Here is a 22,760-nt window from a genome sequence, read left to right as displayed (position 1 = left end):
CAAGTCAATCACATTCAATTTTATTTCTGTTATTTTATTTAAAAAAAAAAAAAAAAAAAAAACATGGTCGCCTTCAAAATGTAAGGCCTTTTCAAATTTAAAGTGTGCTTTATCTTTTTCAGAGGTGACGTGCAAGTCTTAGGAAAACTGCATGTTCTATGATTTTCGCCGCCGTTTTACATGAAACAGATTTGGAGACATTGCTACCACTGCCACTTGTGTGATGCTTTTTAGTGTTTCGTGTTGAATCCCACCACCAACATTGTGTTACTATTTTAATTGACAGATCTCATTGTAAAAGTAACAGTAAAAAGTACAGTACAGCATAATAAAACATTTGATAAAAATATTGCAGTAAATCACCTTTGCAATTCAGGGCTTTTCTCCATGCTGCTGTAGTAAGGTTCAATATTCCCCTGTTTACTTCCTTCAGTGATATGGGTGACCTAGGGTTAAAGTTGGTTTAACACTTTAAGCACAAAGTAAGAATGTTGCAGCAAAAAAAATTAAAAAACTGGTCTTTACATTAAATAAACCCTTGTGAACTGTCTGCAAACCAAGGAAGAACACACAGTACATACCTTCAATTGTTGGGTTAACCATTGTTCTGGATCTGAACTCTCTTTTGGACACTCTGCAATGGCTACATTATCAGCGGTTTCATGCGGCTTGACAAAAGCACAAAAAAAGAAAGCAATGTCAATAAACAATGTTGATAGGTACTTTATATTTTCTTTTTAATTTTTCTAAAGCACAATCCTCTTCTCTTCCCATGGGCTCACCACCTGTGGGAGGGGACATAGGGGTCGGGTGCAGTGTGAGCTGGGTGGTGGCCGAAGGCAGGGACCTTGGCGAACCGATCCCCTACAGAAGCTGGATCGAGGTACATGGAATGTCACCTCTCTGGCAGGGAAGGAGCCTGCGCTGGTGTGTGAGGTCGAGAAGACGAGATATAGTCAGGCTCGCCTCCACACCTCTCGAGTGGGGTTGGACTCTCTTCCACTCTGGAGCACCCCACGGTGAGTGGCGCTGAGCAGGTGTGGGTATACTTATTGCCCCCCCCCCGACTCGCCGCCTGTACGTTGGGGTTCACCCGGTGAACGAGAGGGTAGCCTCCCTCCGCCTTCGGGTGGGCGGACGGGTCCTGACTGTTGTTTGTGCCTATGCACCAAACAGCAGTTCAGAGTACCCACCCTTTTTGGAGTCCTTGGAGGGGGTGCTGGAGAGGTAAGGTAGTCTGTTGTGCTGAAGAAGGAGTCCTATCAGGCCTTTTTGGCCTCTGGGACTCCTGAGGAAGCTGATGGGTACCGGCTGGCCAAGCGGAATGCAGCTTTGGTTGTGGCTGAAGCAAAAACTCGGGCATGGGAGGAGTTCGGTGAGGCCATGGAAAAAGACTTTCGGACGGCTTCGAGAAAATTCTGGTCCACCACCGGCATCTCAGGAGGGGAAAGCAGTGCACCACCAACACTGTGTATAGTGGGGATGGGGCGTTGCTGACCTCAACTCGGACGTTGTGAATCAGTGGGGAGAATACTTCGAACACCTCCTCAACTCCACCGACACGCCTTCCCATGAGGAAGCAGAGTCTGGGTTCTCTGAGGCGGGCTCTCCTATCTCTGGGGGTTGAGGTCACCGAGGTGGTTAAAAAGCTCAGTCTACATGTGTTTTGTGGACTGGGAGAAGGCGTTCGACCGAACGCCCTGATACGGGCTGTTCGGTCCCTGTACGACCAGTGTCAGAGCTTGGTTCGCATTGCTGGCAGTAAGTCGGACTCGTTTCCGGTGAGGGTTGGACTCCACCAAGGCCGCCCTTTGTCACCGATTCTGTTCATAACTTTTATGGACCGAATTTCTAGGCGCAGCCGAGGCGTAGAGGGGGTCCGGTTTGGTGGCCTCAGAATTGCATCTCTGCTTTTTGCAGATGATGCGGTTCTGTTCGCTTCATCAAGCAGTGATCTCCAATTCTCATTGGAGCGGTTCCACATCAAGAGGAGCCAGATGAGCTGTTTAGATGCCTCCCGGATGCCTCAATATACTCAGACTCTCTCCTCTGGATGTGTCCGAACCATCGAAGTCTGCTCTCTCTAACTTCGTCTACAAAACATCTAACTTTGGCTGTCCCTCTGATGAGCTCATTTATAATTTTATCCAACCTTGTCACTCCGAGAGTGAACCACAACATCATCATTTCCGCCACCTCCAGTTTTGCTTCCTGTTGTCTCTTCAATGCCACTCTCTCTAATCCGTACATCATGGCTGGCCTCACCACTGTTTTATAAACATTGCCCTTCATCCTATCAGAGACGTCTGTCACATAACCCACCTGACACCTTCCTCCACCCGTTGCACCATTGCTCTGCTCTGTTGACCCCGAGTATTTTGCCATCTCTTCTCCTTGTAGCCTCACTCTTCCCCCTTCACCCCTCTCATTAATGCACATATCTACTGTCTTACTTCGGCTAATCTTCATTCCTCTCATTTCCAGTGCATGCCTCCACCTTTCCAATTGCTCCTCCACCTGCTTCCTACTTTCACTACAGATCACAATGTCCTTTGCAAGCATCATGGTCCACAGGGATTCCCGTCTAACCTCATCTGTCAGCCTATCCATCACCACTGCAAGCAGCAGGGGGCTCAGGGCTGATCCCTGATGCAGTCCCAGTTCCAACTTACTCCTCTGCCACACCTACAGCACACCTCACCACTGTTCTGCTGCCCTCATACATGTCCTGTATTATTTCAGATAATACAGGACATGTATGTTATTAAAACAGCTACCGGAAATGGCCAAACAACGCAGAGGAAACTCTACCCTGTAGTCTCCTAGCCAATACCAGCTGTAGCGACACCCCCGACTTGGAGAACTGCAGTACATTTTCAAAACTGCGCGCATGAGTTTCGCTCGAGAATAAAGGCAAACTGCACGCCGTTTAGCTGCTGCTGGGCTTTAAACCCTACAGATTGCAATAGCTTGCAGGTGCGTCTCAGCTGGCTCCACCCGCCAATGATCATCAAGGTAACTGAAAGACAATGAAACCAAATAACCAACAACACCAATTTAAGAACATAAAAATAATTATGTATTATGTATACTTATACTAAGGCCTCAAGGGGAAATTACAGTATCGTGAAAAAGTATTTGCCCCCTTCGCAAATTATTTTTTTGCTTAGTTTCCCAATTTAGTGTTTAAGATCATCAAATAAATGTAAATATCACACAAAGATAACCCAGGTATAGAAAAAGTGCAGTTTTTAAATGGTGATTTTATTTATTAAGGAAGAAAATATTCAAAGCTTCCTGGCTCCTGTGTAGAAAAAAGTAATTGCCCCTTTTTAAAATCATAAATAAATTGTAGCTAATCAAATGTTTTTGGGAACCTAAATTCATTTTCACAGACCACAACCAAGCCTGATTACCTCCAGACCTGTATAAATCGCTGAAAGGTCCCGTATTTTGCCAAAGCAATATTTTCTCGTATTTGGGATATATTATTGTCTCTAGCGGCACGGTGGACAACTGGTTACATCGTCTGCCTCACAGTTCTGAGGAGTGGGGTTCAATCCCCGGTCCCGCCTGTGTGAAGTTTGCATGTTCTCCCCGTGCCTGCATGGGTTTTCTCCAGGCACTCCGGTTTCCTCCCACATCCCAAAAACATGCATGGTAAGTTAATTGACAACTCTAAATTGCCCGTAGGTGTGAATGTGAGTGTGAATGGTTGTTTGTTTGTATGTGCCCTGCGATTGGCTGGCTACCAGTTCAGGGTGTACCCCGGCTCCTGCCCGATGACAGCTGGGATGGGCTCCAGCATGCCCGCGACCCAAGTGAGGAGAAGGGGCTCAGAAAATGGATGGATGGATGGATATTGTCTCTATGCTGCCTCAGTAAACGTGAAATATAAATTAAAATCGTCTAGGGTGTTTTTTGGAATTAAATTCAGACTTTTATACATTATTTTTTATCCTGTTCGGCTGTTAGGTCAAGCAGAAAGGAGGATCTGTGTCCCTTTTATGCCATAACAGTTTCACTGTGTCACAGTAGACATTTTAAGCTTCCACTATGGTTTCTTTGTATTCTGATGGCTATTTAGTGAGAATTACAGTCATTCAGTCGAACAGAACAAAGTTTTAAAAGCGGAGTGACAGAAAAACCAAAAAGGAGAGAGTGTGAAAAGGTAACCAAATAATATAGGAAAAGAAGACAACAAAAGACAAAGTACTAGCTGTAGACATGATGAGGAAAATAAAGCATTCGATACCTAGTACTGTCATGAACGGAACAGAGGAAATTACCCAAAAATGCACGACTCCAAAACAAAAAGAGAGGTTTCATATATGGGCATAGGTCGGTACACAGGCAGGCAATCCAAGAAAGGCAACAGTATCCAAAAACATGAGGCAAAGAGGCGAGGTCAATAATCGGAACAGGGTCAAGTCTTACTGTGAGTCTGTGACGTGGAAACAAGGAATGCTGGAACGCGACGACAAGGTACAATGAACTGGCGATGAGAGGGAATGAGACACAAGGTTAAATACAAGGGGTATTTAGGGTGAACGAGGCACAGGTGGGACCGGGACACACACCCATGACAGTACCCCCCCCCCACCCCCCTTAACGGCCGGCCCTAGACGACCCCGGGGCCCCTGGATGCGCAACATGGAAGTCCCGAATGAGGGAGTCATCCATGATAAACGCAGACGGCATCCATGAACGTTCCTCAGGCCCGTAGCCCTCCCAGTCCACCAGATACTGAATCCCCCTCCGACAAGACGACAACAGCTGCTTCACAGAGAAGACAGGGCCCCCATCCACAAACCGGGAGGGAAGAGGGGGCCTGGAAGGCGGGACCAGAGGGGACTCCCGGGCTGGCTTGAGTAGGCTGACGTGAAAAGCAGGGTGGACCCGCATCGACCTTGGGAGCCTAAGCTTCATGGTGACAGGGTTGATGATCTTTGTGATGGGGAAGGGCCCAATGAACCTGGGAGCGAGCTTCTTGGACTCCACCCGGAGTGGAATATGTTTGGTCGAGAGCCAAACTCGCTGACCCACTTTGTAGTTCGGGGCCGGTGTCCTCCGACGGTCAGCAGCGGCTTTGTAGGACCGTCCCTGGTGCAGCAGCATCTGGCGGGCTTGCTCCCAGGTCCTCCTGCAGTGTCTCACCAAGGTCAATGCCGCTGGAACTGTGGACTCTGGGGCTATGGCAGGAAACAGAGATGGTTGGTAACCATGCACAACGTGAAAAGGCGATAGACCAGTGGATGCAGATGGGAGGGAATTGTGGGAGAATTCGACCCAAACCAGTTTCTGAGACCAGGATCGAGGCTCCTGTGAAGCGAGACATCGGAGCCCAGTCTCCAGGTCCTGGTTCAGCCTCTCGGTTTGGCCGTTGGTTTCAGGGTGAAACCCAGATGACAGACTGACGGTAGCACCTATGAGATTGCAAAACTCTTTCCAAAATTGCGAAATGAATTGGGGACCCCTATCAGACAGCACATTCTTGGGGAAACCATGGAATTTGAATACCTGATTGATCATTAACTCTCTTTAGCTGAGGGGAGTTTTGGGAGTGCAATGAAGTGAGCCATTTTAGAGAACCTGTCAACAACGGTGAGAATTGTGGTATTACCTTTCAAGGCCGGTAATCTTGTCACAAAGTCTACGGAAATATCTGACCAAGGACGTTGTGGTATTGGCAGGGGTCGCAACTCCCCAGAAGGACGTTGACAAGAGGGTTTGTTAGCAGCACATACCAGGCAGGCATTGACGTAATCGATAACTTCCCTCCAAACATTAGGCCACCAAAAGCACTGTTCGACCACTGATTACGTCTTGGCAATGCCTGGGTGACATACAGTTCGGTTCGTGTGAGCTCAGTGGATGACTCTTCCCCTTAAGGTCGGAACCACATAAAGCCTGTTTTCAGGGCAATCTTCAGGGCTAAGAGTGTTTTTCAGAGCCCCTTTAACCGCAGTTTCAATGTCCCAAACAAAAGCGGAAATGAAACATGACTTGGGCAAAATAGTCTTAGGGTTGGACAAAGAATTCTCTTCGCAGAAAATACGTGACAAAGCATCTGGTTAACCATTTTTAGAATCAGGTCGCTAGGATAACATGAAATTAAATCTAGTGAAGAACAGAGCCCATCTAGCCATTTAATCTTTTAGCAGTTTTAATATACTCAAGGTTCTTTTGATTTGTCCATACTAAAAACAGAGTCTGTGCCCCCTCTAGCCAGTGCCTCCACTCCATCAAAGCCATCTTGACTGCCAGCAGTTCACGGTCACCAATGTCATAATTTTTCGCAGCTGGGGTCAGTTTTTTGGAGAGAAAAGCACAAGGATGTAATTTATCATCCTTGAGAGATTTCTGGGAAAGCACTGCTCCTATTCCGGCATCAGACGCATCGACTTCTACCACAAACTGCTGTTTGCGATCTGGCAAAGTAAGGATGGGAGCGGAGATAAAGCTCGATTTAAGTTTTTGAAAAGCTGCCTGACAAAGCGGGTTCCATACAAAAGGTTTGTGTGGCAAGGGAAGATCATGCAAAGGAGAGGCTATAGAACTGAAATTTCTGAAGAAGTTTGATAACCCTAAGAACCTTTGAACATATTTGCGTGACGTGGGAGTAGGCCAATTAATAATGGGACTTTGCAAGGGTCCATTTTGACTTCACCTTGAGCCAGGACGAAACCCAGAAAAGAAATGGACGCCTTGTGGAACTCACATTTCTCAGCCTTGCCATAGAGTAGATTCTGCAGTAACCGCTGTAATACAGAGCGGACATGAATAATGTGAGTCTCCTCATCCGGGGAGAATATCAAAATGTCGTCCAAATAGACAAAAACATAAACATTCAACATGTCACGCAGGACGTCATTGACAAGGTTTTGGAAAACAGCTGGAGCGTTAGTCAGTCCAAAAGGCATTACCAAATACTGATAATGTCCCGTTGGTGTGTTGAATGTTGTTTTCCATTCATCCCCCTCCCTTATCCTGACTAGATGATACGCATTTCTTAAGTCCAGTTTGGTGAAAATCTTGGCTCCCTCCAGGAACTCAAAGGCGGTGGAGATGAGAGGAAGAGGGTACCTGTTTTTTACAGTTATCTCGTTGAGACCCCGGTAATGGATACAGGGTCGCAGGGTCTTGTCCTTCTTGTCCACAAAGAAAAATCCTGCTCCCGCAGGGGATGAAGATGGGCGAATGATCCCGGCTGCCAGTGCTTCATCCACGTACTCCTTCATGGCCTTGTGTTCTGGCCCTGAAAGAGAGAACAACCTCCCTCGTGGGGGTGTGGTTCCAGGTAGCAAGTCAACAGCACAGTCATAACGTCTGTGGGGTGGAAGGGATTTGGCCTTGGACTTGGAAAAAACGTCTTTAATATCCTGGTAATAGGTGGGCACTTGAGATAAATCAGGATCCCCAGATGGGGTCTGTGAATTGTCCTTAGAAACATAGCCCTGAACATCACATGGCGGCTTGAAACAGTTCCGGGCGCAATTGCTGCCCCATGACATAACCTGCCCAGAGGACCAGTCAATGTGGGGGTTATGTAATTTCAACCATGGGTTCCCAAAGATAAGGTCATGATTCATGGCGTCAAAAACATGAAAACTATGCGTTCCAAGTGAGAATCAGGAAATGTCAATGTGAGTGTTTGAGTGCGGTGAGTGATCTTGCCCATAAAACTGCCTTAATCAGCATAGGTGTTGTGGTGGCGTTTTATTTGAAAGGTTCTAAGGTGCATACGTCTAACAAGGAGGGAGTTAAGTAAGTTTGCGTCAGAACCAGAGTCAATTCATACAGGGGTATGAATTTCTTGATCAGGAGAGCATTGTGTCACTTTAGGAAGAACCCGTGTTGTGTCTTCCTTCATGAAATTCAGACTCACCTCTCCCGTGCCCTTGCTACCGGCACCGGCAACTTTGACATGACAGTTGCTCACGGAATGACCCAACTGACCGCAGTAGAAGCACCGCCCTTCCCTCAGCCGGCGTTGACGTTCTTCAGGGGAGAGACGGAACCTGCCCAGTTTCATGGGTTCATCCGTGGGGACGCTAGTCAGTGGGTTGAGACCGGAACCAGGGAATCTGCCTTGGTTTGGCTGGTCACCGAGGCTCGTCCTCCAAGTGCGCGGTGACGCAGCCCTCCGCCGATCTCCATCCAGCTCGCGATCCAAAAGCCTCTTGTCGATTTTTACAGCGAGAGTGATGAGAGTGTCCAAGTCGGTCGGCAGGTCGAGCGGGACTAAATGATCCTTGAAGGCGGGGGATAGTCCTTGAAAAAAGGCATCGAGTAGCGCCCGATTATTCCAATGACTCTCAGCTGCTAGAATGCGAAATTCAATCGCGTAATCTGACACCCTGCGCTTGCCTTGTTGTAAGGTGACAAGGGAGCGAGCTGCCTCACAATCTGGTGTGAAAAATTGAAAAATTTGCTCCATAGTCTTGACGAAAAAAGCCCATGAATGACACGCGGCGGAATTGTGGCTCCATTCAGCAGTAGCCCACGCCTCCGCACGACAAGTCAGGTGGGAAATGACGAAAGCGATTTTTGCCCGCTCGGTGGGGAAGGCAGCTGCCTGCAGCTCAAAGTGGAGTTCGCACTGAGTGATAAATGGCTTAATGTTACCAGAATCTCCAGAGAACCTCTCCGGTCGAGAGAGTTGTGGGCAGACAGCAGCGGTGGTGGCAGGTGGCTGCATGGTGACTGCTTCACATGGTAATGTTGGTACCGTGGCGGTATCGGGTGTGGTGCCAACTGGTTCCTTCTCTTGAATCATTTTCATAAGAAGTTCAAACTGCGAGGCACCTGTCTCATCATATTGTCCTGATGCCTTGACAGTCCCTCTAGATGAAGGTGGAGGGCAGCAAGCTGCTCATCCTGCTTCGAGAGGCGTTGACCCTGCGCTTGAAGGGCTTTGCGCACCGGGTCTGAGTCTGCTGGGTCCATGTTATGGCCAGTTCGTTCTGTCATGAACGGAACAGAGAATAGGACCCAAAAATGCACAACTCCAAAACAAATGGACAGTTTCCAAAAAGAGAGGTTTACTATACGGGCATAGGTCGGTACACAGGCAGGCAATCCAAGAAAGGCAACAGTATCCAAAAACATGAGGCAAAGAGGCGAGGTCAATAATCGGAACAGGGACAAGTCTTACTGTGAGTCTGTGACGTGGAAACAAGGAATGCTGGAACGCGACGACAAGGTACAACGAATTGGCGACGAGAGGGAATGAGACACGAGGTTAAATACAAGGGGTAATTAGGGTGAACGAGGTACAGGTGGTGAAGATGCTCACAAGAGCAGGTGTGTGTGAAACAGGGGGAAGACAAAAACCGGAACACACACCCATGACATAGTACAATGACACATTAGATTCAAGTGTTTTATGAGTCAGTAGTGCTTCACCCTGTGAGGGAACGATAGGACAATTTAGGACATGACTGGAGAGGACGGGGACAGGAGGGGAAGCATGCAGGACAGGGGTGGTGGAACCGGCTGTACAACTGAAGTGTGGTGGGATAGAAACATCTATAGGACCAGAGTGTAAGTGAGGGGATAGACAAGAAATTTGCATAGTTATATGTTATTTGTAGCAATGAGTGAGTCGCCCTACACCCAGCAAATAAGTCCCAGGGGTGTGTGTCTGCAGACACATGCAAGTGAGTTGACACCATATCATATGCACAATAACCCTTTGTCAGAAGCGTACTGTAATTGCTGTGCCTGGACCCCAGGGGCTGAGGACCCCATCCTACCAAATCGAGACGCGGGGTCGGGCCCAAGAGTCCACCTGAGAGCGGCATAGTGGACGGGACACATCGGGACACAGCGGCATAGGGGACGGGACACATCCCAGATCCCAGACCGGGATCCAGGGTGGTACACCGGCCCCACGGAGGCACCCCTAAAACCAGCCACCCGGAGGAGGCTGCAGGAACCCAATGCCACCCAGCCAACCCCCACTCCCTCACACCGCTCCTCGCGCCCCGCCACCACCACCCCGCCCCACCACCCCCAGGAGAGCAAGACACCCCTCACCAACCCGCCGGACCCACAATGTAGCCAGTCCCCGACCAGCCTGAGGGCAAAACGGTGTCCCCTGTTTGTTGGAAAGGAGTCCTGACCCTGGGAAATTACGTCCCCTCCCTCACATTCCAGCCAGCACCAGGTACACGCACCTGAGTGCAGGAGGTGGACCCGCCCCCAGACCAGGCAGGTAAAAAATTAGAAATAAAAATAAAACACATTAGGCCCCACGGTCCGCAGGTCTGCTTGATGTACAGCTTCAGCTGTTCAACAGTCCGGGGTCTCCGTTGTCGTATTTTAGGCTTCATAATGCACCACACATTTTCAATGGGAGACAGGTCTGGACTGCAGGCAGGCCAGTCTAGTACCCGCACTCTTTTACTACGAAGCCACGCTGTTGTAACACGTGCAGAATGTGGTTTGGCATTGTCTTGCTGAAATAAGCAGGGGCGTCCATGAAAAAGACATTGCTTGGATAGCAGCATATGTTTCTCCAAAACCTGTATGTACTCTATGATGAGATTTAACCAGTGATTATTAATAGATTGTTAATTTTTCCAGTTTAATAAAAATAAAAATCTGAGCGCCAGCTAATGCAATAAGTATTGATCGTGAATATTTATTTGGGAGGTCAATTACGCTTAAGTCACCAAGTACACACAATCTTGGGCACAGTGGAATCCTGCAGTTAAAAATATTTCTGCGTAACTGAAGTCCAAAAGCAATGAATTGGTGTGCTTTTCTATATAGCATGAAAGTAGGTGGCCGTGGTATTTTTAGTGCATTGTGTGCATATATTAGATGAAGAGCCGCTTATTTTATGCAGAGTGTAATGAGGAAAGTGTGCTATATGGAACATTTTATACTCTTATCAGCTATAAATGTTTATTTTTTGTCATCCTAAACGTATTATTCCATACTATCTGTACCCAGTAATTGCGGTCAGCAGACATAGAAAGGTCTTCCCATTTAGTGATCGGTAAGTGCATTGATTTAGTGATAAATTTCCAGCCATCCATCCATTTTCTGAGCCGCTTCTCCTCACTTGGGTCGCGGGCGTGCTGGAGCCCGCGACCCAAGTGATCGGGCAGGAGGCGGGGTAAACCGTGAACTGGTTGCCAGCCAATCGCAGGGCACATACAAACAAACAACCATTCGCACTCACATTCACACCTACGGGCAATTTATTGTAATGAAGGAAGTTTCCGCCTATTATTTGAAATTCTTGGAACAGTTCATCAAGTGCTATAAAAATATTATTGTTAAATCGATAAAGGTGGTCAATTCCATGTTGTTCCCTTATGATGAAGGGGTTTGTTGTAATTTCATAATCTGGATTGTGCCAGATTGGGGAGAGCATACTGGGAGCTAATTGAGATTCTGTAGCTTCTAGATTTTTCCACCAAGCCGTTAAAGTGGATGTAATTAATTGGGTTATTGAAACACTTATGGCGTTTCAGACCTGTAGAAATAAATGGGAGTTTTGAGAGTTTGATGTTGTTGCAGTCTATCTGTTCTAATTCTCGACAAGAATGATGCTCCTCATTGTGGTGCATACATTTGATGAGGTATTGTAATTGGTTATCTATATAATAGTGTTTAAATTTGGGAGTTACTTTTTCTGTTTACTTTTCTGGAGTGGATAAATGAATTATATTTTTCTTACTTTTTTAATAAAACAATATTAATGGCCGATTCTAAAGTTCAGAACCATTAAATGGAATCATCCAAAATAAATATTTTATTTGAGGTAAGGTTTTCATTTTTATTATGGTTATTCTTCCCGGTAGTGATATAGGCAAGTTATTCCAGCGTATTAAGTCCATCCATCCATCCATCCATCCATTTTATGAGCCGCTTCTCTTCACTAGGGCGTGCTGGAGCCTATCCCAGCTGTCATCGGGCAGGAGGCGGGGTACACCCTGAACTGGTTGCCGCCAATCGCAGCGTATTAAGTCAGCTGATATTTTTTTCCAGAAGTGGTGTCTAATTTAGATTGGTTAGCTCTGTGGGTTTTGGCAAAATATTGATACCTAAATACTTAATGTTTCCTGTAGAAATGGGGTCATCTGGGATTTGATCTGCAGGATTCCACAAATTTGCTGTTCTTTGGAGTATCAGAATCAGAATCAGAATCATCAGAATCATCAGAATCAGAATCATCTTTATTTGCCAAGTTTGTCCAAAACACACAAGGAATTTGTCTCCGGTAGTTGGAGCCGCTCTAGTACAACAGACAGTCAATTTACAGAACACTTTGGGGACATAAAGACATTGACAAAAAACAATTGTGCAAAAAGATGCAGAGTCCTCTAGCACTTAGAGCAGTTCGAACGACTAATATTGCAATAGTCCGGTGCAATGACCATTGTGCAAAGGGCGCTGAGACTTCAAGGAGTGTATGCGGTTTAAAGTGACGAGTAGTGCGATCAACTGGGACAATGTTGGTTGTGCAAATGTTACAGATACTCCTCAATCAGTGTGCAAATGGAGCAGATGCTACTCTGGCATGAGTGGCCAGTATATGCAAATAGTGCAGCATGGCGAGACAACTACAGTGAGTGCACGAGTAATACATAATTGGCCCCACAGAAATGTGACAACGAACTCAAGTCAAAAAATTGCCAGCTTGTTGTAATGGAATTATAGGTTAGGTGTTTAAGAAGTTGATCGCAAGAGGGAAGAAGCTGTTGGAATGTCTACTAGTTCTAGTTTGCGTTGATCGGTAGTGCCTACCTGAGGGAAGGAGCTGGAAGAGCTGGTGACCGGGGTGCAGACGGTCCGAGAGGATTTTGCACGCCCTTGTCTTAGTTCTGGCAGCGTGCAAGTCCTCAATGGTGGGTAGGGGGGTATCGACAATCCTTTCAGCAGTTTTGATTGTCCGTTGCAGTCCGAGTTTGTCCTTTTTTGTAGCAGCACCAAACCAGACTGTGATGGAAGAACACAGGACTGATTCGATGACCGCTGTGTAGAACTGTCTCAGCAGCTCCGGTGGCAGGCCGTGCTTTCTCAGAAGCCGCAGGAAGTACATCCTCTGCTGGGCCTTTTTGAGGACGGAGTTGATGTTGTTCGCCCACTTCAGGTCCTGAGAGATTGTAATTCCCAGGAATTTGAAGGTCTCGACGGTTGACACAAGGCACCTGGACAACGTGAGGGGCAGCTGTGGCGAAGGATGCCTCCTGAAGTCCACGATCATCTCTACCGTCTTGAGCGTGTTCAGCTCCAGGTTGTGTCGGCCGCACCACAGCTCCAGCCGCTCCGCTCGATATGCAGACTCGTCACCGTCCTTGATGAGGCCGATGACAGTGGTGTCATCTGCAAACTTCAGGAGCTTGACAGTCGGGTTCGCTGAGGTGCAGTCGTTCGTGTAGAGAGAGAAGAGCAGCGGAGAGAGGACACAACCTTGGGGCGCCCCAGTGCTGATGCTGCGTGTGGATGAGGTGGCCTCCCCCAGCCTGACCTGCTGTGTCCTGCCCGTCAGAAAGCTGTAAATCCACTGGCAGATGGCAGGTGAGACGCTTAGCTGGAGAAGCTTGGTTGAAAGGAGTTCAGGGATGATGGTGTTGAACGCTGAGCTGAAGTCCACGAACAGGATCCTCGCGTAGGTCCCTGCACTGTCGAGGTGTTCGAGGATGAAGTGCAGTCCCATGTTGACTGCATCATCCGCAGACCTGTTCGCTTGGTAGGCAAACTGCAGGGGGTCCAGCAGGGGACCTGTGACACTCTTGAGGTGGTCCAGCACGAGACGTTCAAAGGACTTCATGACCACAGATGTCAAAGCGACAGGCCTGTAGTCATTCAGACCAGAGATTGCAGGTTTCTTGGGGACTGGAATGATGGTGGAGCGTTTGAAACAGCATGGAACTTTGCACATTTCCAAAGATCTGTTAAAGATCTGAGTGAAGACTGGAGCGAGCTGGTACGCGCAGACATTGAGGCAGGATGGGGACACATGGTCCGGTCCTGTCGCTTTGTTAATCTTCTGTTGTTTGAAGATGCGCCTCACATCCTGTTCATGGATGGTTAACGCAGAAGTCAGAGGTGTGGTTGTGGTCGCGGGTGCGGCCGGGTGGGTGTGTGGAGTGAAACTGTCCTTTTCAAATCTGCAATAGAAGGTATTCAAGTCGTTGGCTAGTGTGCTATTGTTCTCAGCTTGGGGGGATCGTCGCTTGTAATTAGTCAGCGATTGGAATGCACGCCAGACTAATTTTGAGTCGTTCCCGCTAAACTGTTTTTCCAACTTTGCTGCATTGATCCTCTTTGCAATGTTAATTTCTTTAGAGAGCTGGTTTCTAGCTCGATTATACAGGGCCCCGTCCCCGCTCTGATATGCATCTTCCTTAGCTTGGCGAAGCTGCTTAAGTTTAGCAGTGAACCACGGCTTGTTGTTGTTGAATGTCCGAAATGATTTTGTTGGTACACAAACCTCTTCACAGAAACCGATATAGGATGTGACAGTGTCCGTATATTCATCCAGGCTGCCAGCTGAATTTTCAAAGACACTCCAGTCTGTGCAGTCTAAACAGCTTTGAAGTTCCATCTTTGCTTCATTGGTCCACTTTTTGACTGTTTTCACTGTAGGCTTCGCACATTTAAGTTCTTGCTTGTACGTCGGTATTAAGTGAATTAAGCAGTGATCAGACGAGCCCAGGGCTGCACGAGGTATAGCACGGTATGCGTTTTTTACCGTAGTGTAGCAGTGGTCTAAAGTATTATTTTCCCTGGTAGGACAGTCGATGTGCTGCTTGTATTTAGGGAGTTCGTGGTTGAGTTTAGCTTTGTTAAAGTCCCCGAGAATAATGAGGGGTGAGTCCGGGTGTTTTTTTTCAATTACGTTGACTTGTTCGGCGAGCGTTAGCAATGTGGCGTTCGTGTTAGCTTGCGGTGTAATATAGACTCCAGCCAGTATAAACGATGCAAACTCACGTGGCGAGTAAAATGGTTTACAGTTCAAAAACAGCGACTCCAAATGCGGGCTGCAGTGTGTGCTGAGCACCGTGACGTCCGTACACCATTTTTCGTTTATATGGAGGCATATCCCGCCGCCCTTCGTTTTCCCCGATAATTCCATGTCGCGGTCCGCTCGATGAATGTTGAAGCCGGGAAGCATGACGGCGCCATCGGGTACAGCGTCGCAAAGCCAGGTCTCCGTGAAGCACATGGCCGCGGAACGTCCGAAGTCTTTACTGGTCTTTAACAGAAGATGAAGCTCGTCCATTTTGTTGGGTAGGGAGCGTACATTCGCGAGGTGGATCGACGGGAACGCCAATCTGTGTCCTCTCTTGCGGAGTTTCACCTGAATGCCGGCTCGTTTTCCTCGGTGGCGCCGCTTCCGCATCCATGCGCCGAAAACCGCGGACGCCGCTCCGGTGAGTAACTCGGGGAAGAAACTGAGCGGATTTTCGAAAGTTGGTGACAGAAAGTCCGGAGTAGCCTCCTTGATGGTTAGCAGGTCTCCCCTTGTGTAAGTGAGTCGTGTAAGGTCTCCAAAGACGGACGAAAAACACAAAAACAAAGACAATACTAGAGAGAGCGTTAACGAGGCGACCACACTGGTCAGCGCCATCTTGCTCGATTTTGTCCATTTGATAGAGTAATCTGATAATTGTGAAAATGGTTTAATTAGATTGAAGACTGCTTGAAGAGATGACTTGGGTTTCTGTAAATAAAGAAGAATATCATCCGCATACAAATTTTTGTGTTCTGTCACTGGCGTGCAGATACCTTTAATATTAGTGGTTCGATGAATATTGCAAATAGCATTGGTGAAAGTGGACACCCTTGTCTGATTCCACTTTGTAGAGTAAAACTTTGTGATGTGATCCCATTCGTGGTGACTGTTGCTTTTGGCAAGTTGTATAATGCTGTTATCCAATGTATAAATAAATGAGTCTCCAAAGCCAAATTTGTGAGGTACTGCAAATAGTAAAGACAAGTCAACTTTATCGAAAACTTTCTCTGCATCAAGTGACATGCTGATTGCTTTTTGATTTTTACGCTGTGACATGCTGATCAAATTTAATAGACGTCTCGACATTATTTTTGTAACTTCTACCTTTAATGAAACCTGTCTGGTTATAATGGATTATCGTCGGGAGCACCTTTACAAGTCTCGATGATATGGCTTTCGAGATAATCTTGATATCTACATTACTGTATTTTGACGACCATAAGGCGCACTTAAAAGTCTTAAATTTTCTCCAAATTGGACGGGGCGCCTTATAATGTGGCGCGCCTTATGTGTGCACCGAGTTCCAAAATCTGTAAATGTTGTTGTGTGACTTCGATGAGCGCTCCGCTTGACTGACTAGGAGCATTTCCTGCCGACACGCTGCTTACATAGAGGAAAGGCGGACGTGACTAAGGACAGCATGCAGACGTTAAAGGGGGAAGGGTGTGCGTGAAGGACGGCGATTAAGGCACGCCCCCAGTAGGTATATAGCGCCGCTATGTGCATTGTGCAAAACAACATCGGTTTGGCTAAGGACCCACGAAAATGGCACCTACGAAGAGACACACTTACAAAGCAGTTACGCGGAGGAACATGGGAATCGAGCAGCCGCGAGAGAATTCAAGAGCAAAGAATCCATGGTTCGCAAGTGGAGGAAGCAGAAAAAACGAGCTTCGCCAAGTCAAGAAGACAAAGTTGAGTTTCCGCGGAAACAAGGCGAGGTCGCCCGAGTTGGACGACCAACTCGAGCAATGGATTAATGATCAAAGAGCAGCCGGGAGAAGCGTCTCTACAGTCACCATTCGACTAAGTGCAATAACTCGGAGCTTTCCATCATTCCAGGAGGCTTAACGAAGGAACTCCAACCGCTGGACATCGGTGTAAACAGGGCGTTCAAAGTCAGGTTGTGAGCGGCGTGGGAGCGATGGATGACAGATGGCGAACACAGCTTTACTCAGACTAGGAGGCAGCGCCGGGTGAGTTACACCACAATTTGTGAATGGATTGTGGATGGTTGGGCTAATGTGTCTGCTTGCACTGTTGTTCGAGCTTTCGCGAAAGCCGGCATCATTGCTGAACAGAACCCCGGCAACGAGACTGACTCCGACAATGACGAGAGGGAACCTAGCATGTTTGATGGAGAACTTGCCCAGCTGTTCATTTCGGATACAGAAGATGAGGAGTTTGATGGATTTGTGGATGAGGATTGATCAAAAAATAACGTGAGTACATTGTTAAATACTTCAATAAAGTACAACCGAACTCAGTTTTGCTCCCGCTGCCTTTTTAAAAACATTGTTTTAGCGTGCATGTATGCTACCGTATGTTTTAAGCTAGGGTATGTTTTACCATGCCTGCGCCCAATAATACCGTGCACCATATGTATGTGTTAAATAAAGAAATAGACCCCGTAACTGAGACTGCGCCTTTTAATACGGTGCGCCTTAAGGTCGTGAAAATACGGTAATCAGTGATAAGGGCCGATAATTAGCCAGGAGAGTCGGGTCTTTGCCTGATTTTTTGTCGTAATGATTGCAGCTGTGCTCATATGGCTACTAATTTGACCTTTATCTTTTATCTCCTTGAGTGTTCTGATAAATAGAGGCGCTAGTACTGGCTAGAAGTGTTATATGAATTCAACCGAAATTCTGTCCTGGCAATGTGCTCTTCTTGATTGCATATTTTTTCATGCATTATGTAATTCTGTGATGGTTAAAGGAGCATCAATACTGTCTTTAGTGTATCTTAATTGTTGTTGGAGAAATTATTTTCTTTTTGACATGATGTAAAATTTACATTTTGCCTTTTGAAGTTGGTTTCTAAGCGTATAAATCGGATTAATTGCATATTCTTGGCCGACTGGTTAGAGCGTCAGCCTCACAGTTCTGAGGACCCGGGTTCAATCCCCGGCCCCGCCTGTGTGGAGTTTGCATGTTCTCCCCGTGCCTGCGTGGGCTTTCTCTGGACACTCCGGTTTCCCCTCACATCCCAAAAACATGCGTGAATTGGAGACTATAAATTACTCGTAGGCATGACTGTGAGTGCGAATGGTTGTTTGTTCTTATGTGCCCTGCGATTGGCTGGCAACCAGTTCAGGGTGTACCCCGCCTCCTGCCCGATGACAGCTGGGATAGGCTACAGCACCCCCGCGACCCTAGTGAGGCGAAGCGGCTCAGAAAATGGATGGATGGAATTGCATATTCTTTTCATTTTCTAATCTTAGTTCTTGTTTTTTTTCTTGTATGATATGATTTGACCTCTCATTCCAGATTTCACAGTTTCCCACAGCAGATGGGGATAAGGTTGGGGAGTCATTGAATTTCCAAAAATTGTCCCTTCTTTCCTCACAAATGAATCAAAGTACAGGTCTTTCAGTAGCGACGTGTTAAAGCGCCATGTTGGTGGAGGTACCAGATATGACTAAATTTTTTGGTAAAGAAATTGGTGCGTGATCACTGATGATGATTGGATGTATTTTGGAGGTAATTCTTTGAGCCGCTGAATTGTTCGAGAAGAAAAAAATATTTTCTTGAGAAAGAGCAGTGTCCCGACAAAAAAAGTGTACTCTCTTTTTGTAAGTTTTTTTAGCCTCCATATGTCAACGAGTCCAAATAAACTGGCGCATTGTGGTTTATAGCTATTTTTTAGATTTTAGCGATCTATAAAGTCTTAAGAATAAGTTTCAAGTCGCCTCCCTTGATAATTATAGAACTGGCTGACAAGATAATCAAGTGTGAAAATAGCGTCTGGAAAAAGGGTGGGTCATCAGCGCGGTAACTCGGATTTTCCATGACTTCGGTTAGCGTTGACGTAGCTGTCGGTCAAGAATCTCAAATGGCTCTGTGCTAGTTATCGCTGTTAGCAAAGCTGGTGAAGGAGAAGAGGGGGGAAAAACTAAGCAAAAACAAACGCTGCTGAAAAAGGAAAAAGACGTGAGAAGAGAAAGTTTGTCTTGTATTTGTTGCTTTTTCTGGGTCTAGGCAAAGGTTTCCATGTTTCCATGTTTTCGTCTCCAAAAATCACAGTCTCTCGCATTTTCACACCATGCTTGTGTTCTATGGAGGTCTACATCGCCAAAATACAGGACCTTTAAATAGAACCTGTCTTACAAAATAAAGTGGACCAAAAGAGCTCAAAAAGCTGCAACAAAATGCCACGATCCAAAGAAATTCAAGGACATATAGGAAATAAAGTAACTTACATCTGTCTGGAAAGGGTTACAAATCCATTTACAAAGCTTTAGGACGCCAACAAACCACGGTGAGAGCCATTATACACAAATGGAGAAAACATGGAACAGTGGTGAACCTTCCCAAGAATGGCCGGCCTTCAAAAATTCCCCAAGAGCATACAAACGGTTCATCCAGGAGGTCACAAAGGAACCCAGGACAGCATCTAAAGAACTGCAGGCCTCCTTTGGCTCAGTTAAGGTCAAAGTTAATGACTCCACAATAAGGAAGAGACTGGGCAAAAATGGAAAGGCGAAAACTTACGTTTGCAAAAAAAGCATCTGAATGATTCCCAAGACTTTTGGGAGAATATTCTATTAACAGATGAGATGTATAAACGAAGTTTTTGGAAGATACATCTTCCAAAAAAAGTCATCTCTTCAAGCAGTCTTCAATCTAATACATCGTGACATCTGGTGTAAACACAGCATTTCAGAAAAAGAACATCATACCAACAGTCAAACATTGTGGTGGTAGTGTGATAGTTTGGGGCTGCTTTGGATTTTCAGGACCTGGATGACTTCCTTTGATTGATGGAACCATGAATTATGCTCTTTACCAGAAAATCCTGAAGGAGAATGTTTGGCCGTCAGTTAGTGACCTCACGCTAAAGCAGCAGGACAAAGATCCAAAACACATCAGGAAATCAACTTCTGAATGGCTTAAAAAATACAAAATGAAGGTTTTGGAGTGGCCTCGTCAAAATCTGGACTTGAATCTGATTGAGATGCTGTGGCATGACCTTAAAAAGGATTTTTATGTTCGAAAACCCTTCAGTGTTCAGGTTCAGGTTATTTTATTGATTTGCTCCTGGGAGAAATTTGCCCCAGAGAAAGGGGAAAAAGTCACATTACGTGAATGACATACACAGGAAACAACACCGAAAAAAAATACATCAATTTAAAAGACAGTAGCAGATTAGATACAGACCAACACTTGACACCTTTACCCATGCATTACCTGCTAACATACACCTCCATGCCAACTACAAAATGCTCCATCACAGCATCCACACAAGTATTCCCCTCACATCATCATAACAAAACATCCATTCTTTCATAAATATTGGTAAAATACAATGGTTGGAGTATACAGTCCATTAATTTCCCAATACAGAACCCTTAGACTCATTTATGGCTGTTAAGGAGCTTGACTGATACTGGAACAAACGAATGTCACGATCGTGCCTACACAGGGGAAGCCAACATCTCCTTCCAGAGTTTGAAGAAATAATTTAAATGGTTAAAGGTTAAATGGCATTTGCCTGCCTGATAGTCGCCTTCTCATAAAGGTCCTGTGGATTAAGGGGGGCATTATTCCCATAATTGTGCCTGCCATTCTAACTAAACGAGAAATCTCAGCTCTCAATTTGACTGTTAAATTTCAGTGTTTCTGAACTAGGCGGCACGGTGGACGACTGGTTAGAGTGTCAGCCTCACAGTTCTGAGGACCGGGGTTCAATCCCCGGCCCCACCTGTGTGGAGTTTGCATGTTCTCCCCGTGCCTGCGTGGGTTTTCTCCGGGCACTCCGGTTTCCTCCCACATCCCAAAAACATGCATTAATTGGAGACTCTAAATTGCCCATAGGTGTGACTGTGAGTGCGAATGGTTGTTTGTTTGTAAGTGCCCTGCGATTGGCTGGCAACCAGTTCAGGGTGTACCCCGCCTCCTGCCCGATGATAGCTGGTATAGGCTCCAGCACGCCTGCAACCTTAGTGAGGAGAAGCGGTTCAGAAAATGGATGGATGGATGGATGTTTCTGAACTAAAACAATTCTGTTCAGAAGAGTGGGCCAAATTATCTCAATAGAGATGTGAAAGTTTCATTCCAAGTTATAGAAAACTTTGATTTCTGTTGTTGCAATCGAGGGTGGCCCAACCAGTTATCACGATTAGGCGCTAATTACTTTTTCACACAGGACCGGGTAGCTTTGAATATTTTTTTCCCCTAATATATCAAATCGACATTTAAAACCTGCATTTTCTGTTTACTTGGGTTATATTTGTCTGATACTCTATTTTTATTTGTTTGGCGATCTTAAACATTAAAATGGGGAAAGGGTGTAAAAAAAAAAGAAGAATGAAGAGTGAAGGGGAGCACACAGGGTTGGTGGGGTCTTCAGTACCTTGTGCCAATAGTCTCACATTTCTCCAACAGCGAGTTGCCGTTCAGTGGGCTGCGTCAATAGTCGGGGAACAGACTCACATTTTTCCAACAGCTTGTTACCGTTCAGTGCCTTGCACCAATAGTTTGGGAACAGACTCACATTTCTCCAACTGCTGGTTGCCATTTAAAAAGAAAATAATTCTGCAGCATGACTTGAAACATGACGCTCCAATTCACAAGATCTGAGCTACTGTCACCTCACACATCAGCCCAAGCAGGTACTTAACTATGGACCTTCAGATTGTCTGATGTCAACTGATAAAAGTCAGAACTTGGAATTTTTAAATGACCAATGCTTTGATGCAGCTTCAGATTAGTGAGTATCTGTAAAATCAGTGACAGATTTACAGTAATTCAGAAGAAGACCCAGTATTATACCAACATGCACAAATGTGTTGTGCCTGTCATTGCCTTTTGATGCCCATTATAAAACATCCAATCAAATGGAGCAAATAATCTTGCCAGAATTGCATTTGGAAGATGGTAACCTGTGTAATACCTTTTCTTCTAAATTGGGAGACCAGTAATTGCTTCTCTATGAGGCAATGTCACAACAAAGTCTGGCAATTGCACCTGGCTGTATTACCTCCTGTACCGGAGAAACATCTTTTTTGCAACGAAGACTTCAAAGAGGATGTGGATCTTGAATTGCATTTAGCTGCTATTGTAGACAGCCAAGGTAATCTTGATTGGGTGTTTAGACTGCGGCAGGGGCAGGGGCCTTCCCAAAGCTTTGGTCTAAAGGCTATTAAAAAATTGTACATTATGTTACCCTGGCTTTGAAGTCAGGGCCCGCGAGAGGAGACGGGACCGTGAGTGCAATACTAGAAGATTGATCTGCTGCTTCTGTTATTATCAAAGCATACTAGTCTCAATGAACCTACTTATTGCTACTGCCACAGTGCCACTTTGATGGTGCAAGCAATTGCAGCATTAGAAACTGGTGTACATTTAATAGTTTGTAATTACAACAAGGCTCCTTGGGATTTCTACAAAAGACCAAATGTGGGACCAACTGGCTTGTGTTGTAATTTGCTTGTGTTGTAATTTTTTAAGTTATCTGAAGAAGTTACCCACATAAGGAATCAAAATTCTTAGGTGCCAGCAGTTGTTGATTACTGTTGATATGTTATGGTACAGTTTCAGTAAAATAATTGGCAAACAAAGAAATTTATATATATATATATATATATCTAGAGAGAGAGAGAGAGAGAGAGAGAGAGAGAGAGAGAGAGAGAGAGAGAGAGAGCGAGAGAGAGAGAGATCCACACAACACACACACACACACACGTGTATATACAGTGGTGTGCAGTGAGGGCATTCAGAGCCTTCTCTGGTGGCCTAAACACTATCAAAAGCACTAATTACAATCTAATACAATTATA

The 22,760-nt window shown here is 45.9% G+C and overlaps 1 protein-coding gene across 1 annotated transcript in view; it reads right to left on the bottom strand.

The window, feature by feature from the left end:
- Positions 1-359: 359 nt before the first annotated feature.
- Positions 360-22,760, bottom strand: part of jhy (junctional cadherin complex regulator) — a 52,016-nt gene continuing 29,615 nt past the window's right edge. Inside the window, exons 4-5 of the mRNA XM_061703204.1 lie at positions 582-668; positions 360-446 (exon numbers count right to left, since the gene is read on the bottom strand). Of these exons, the coding sequence (XP_061559188.1) occupies positions 360-446; positions 582-668 (174 nt within the window). The remainder of the gene's footprint in view (positions 447-581; positions 669-22,760) is intronic.

This window comes from Phycodurus eques, chromosome 17, assembly GCF_024500275.1.
Source record: "Phycodurus eques isolate BA_2022a chromosome 17, UOR_Pequ_1.1, whole genome shotgun sequence".
In the NCBI taxonomy this organism is placed as follows: domain Eukaryota; kingdom Metazoa; phylum Chordata; class Actinopteri; order Syngnathiformes; family Syngnathidae; genus Phycodurus; species Phycodurus eques.
Note: the sequence above shows the minus strand (reverse complement) of the source record. Positions and strands in the feature narration are given on the sequence as shown.